Consider the following 1965-nt stretch of genomic DNA (forward strand, 5'->3'; position numbering starts at 1 on the left):
GCCTTTCCTGCTATCAGTATAGATGTTGATGTAAATTTGAGATTAAATGGGGACAGATGAGCAAAAAAGTATGGCAAATGTGCTGTCGGGGGGTGAGAGACAGACAGACATACAAAGAAGGCTGAGAAAGTAGGGAAGAGGCCAGGCTAGACCAGATCTGATCATGGCTTTGGCAGTCTCCACGTAGAGGAATTGTTTCAACACAAACCAAACATAAGCGGAAGCCAGAAAGACACCAACTACGATCCAGTTCACGTACACTGACCATCCGTATTCCACACGAATCAGGGTGGGATCGTAGAGCTGGAATGTATTGCATCGAGAAAAATAAAACTGGTAATGTAGGTGTTAGCATTACATGTAAGAACTCAAGATCTGTCGCCTCAGGCAAACCTATTCGGAAGTTGAAAGACTAGAAAATTTGTCTTTTAGAGATCTGGTTGAGTTCTCTTTAATGATTAGCCTTAGGGGGAGACGAGGTAGGACAGGGTCGAGATTATTCTAGCGAATAAGAATGTGTGAGATTGGTGTCAATCACAGGGCCAGAGCACTCCTAGTGACTTCTTGATTGATTTGAATAAGATAAGGCTGGTGCATGTGTTTTTATACATGTCCATTTCCAAAATGTCAGCTCTGCATCGTATGAGATTGTCCATGATGTAGAAAATTTAACGACCGCACCTTGGAAAATATGGAGGCTTGATAATGAAGGAGGACAAAGTGAAACCACGCTACTTTTTTTGCTCTCTTTTTCTCCTCTTTCTCTTTCCATCTCTTTCCTATCCAAAACAACATGCATGCTTTCCCGCGGATGAGTTTAATGGCATTATGAGAAATATGGCCCGTAATGACAGACAGGAATCTCACATGGTTTGGTTTGGACCGAATAATCCATGTAAAGTAGGTGGTGAGCATATTGTGTGTGGATAGTCAACAAGAGATTCGTCAGCTCTATAAATGTTGGGACGAAGTCAGTTGAAACTACTTATATCACTGCAGTCCTTCGGCCACTAGTCGAGACTGAAGGCGCAGCATATCTCAGCTACGCCTGCAAAATTAGCAACACACACACAAACACTTTGACGTGAGGTCACTGCATCTCTCGCCCTGTCACACATTCAAGGAGGTTATCCACCCAACGAAACAGCAGGAGGGCAAACTCACATCAGCAGGGAGATTGACGACTGGGTAACAGGGTCCCCATTTCGACTGGATGTGATTCACCTTGATGTGCTCAATGCAGTTGGCAAATATAATGAACACACCTGAAGGAGAAATGGCGACAACATGAGAAGAATCATTGTCAATTTCCAGCTTGTTCTTATCTTCCACTATTTGTTGCTTTGTGCCGCTAATTAGACAAGTCCTCTGACACATTCAGCGTCCCACCTTATGAACAAATTCTTTATTTTGTAAACCAAATCATCTGGAACGCCTATTTGGATGTCGCTGATCGCCATACAAATGGAGGCCACAAGTCAGGAATTAACCAATAGCATTGCACATCAAGGACCTCCAAGTTATTCGCCTCCGCTCTTCTTACTAGTGTTATTGAAACTAGCCGTGAAAACTTAACCTGCAAAGATGCAGATCGAACGAATCGTAGTGGGTAGTGACACATGTGTGTTGTTTCAACACTGCTCAAGCCAAATAGACACAGATGAAAAAAATAACTGATTTTTATAAAATGCTCAATAGAAGTAACGTATTCTGATAAAACATACAAATGCAGAGAACGATTAAGAAGTAAACATTGAGTGCCAAATCAAAAACTACAAATGGGTCCTAGTCATTTAAATTGCCTCCTTAAACCAACCTCGTAACAATGGTAATGAAGCTGTCAAAACTGCCAAAGTGACAGGGTCGAGTAACAAGTGAGGGGGTGAACTTGCAGGCCGTGAGGTAGAGGTAGGCGTTGATCATGGCTGCAGGTACCATGCGAGCGAGGACGCTGACGGCGCCCAC

At 43.1% G+C, this 1965-nt stretch overlaps 1 protein-coding gene across 1 annotated transcript in view; it reads left to right on the forward strand. All coding sequences in view use genetic code 11, as the record gives it.

Annotated features, from left to right (window-relative positions):
- Window positions 1-867: 867 nt before the first annotated feature.
- The window catches only part of EGR_10884 (hypothetical protein), a gene marked incomplete at both ends in the record, with an annotated part of 6535 nt that continues 5437 nt past the window's right edge, over window positions 868-1965 (forward strand). Inside the window, one exon of the mRNA XM_024500133.1 lies at window positions 868-900. Within this exon, the coding sequence (XP_024345454.1) occupies window positions 868-900 (33 nt within the window). The remainder of the gene's footprint in view (window positions 901-1965) is intronic.

Source organism: Echinococcus granulosus, assembly GCF_000524195.1.
Source record: "Echinococcus granulosus chromosome Unknown EG_S00292, whole genome shotgun sequence".
Classification (NCBI taxonomy): domain Eukaryota; kingdom Metazoa; phylum Platyhelminthes; class Cestoda; order Cyclophyllidea; family Taeniidae; genus Echinococcus; species Echinococcus granulosus.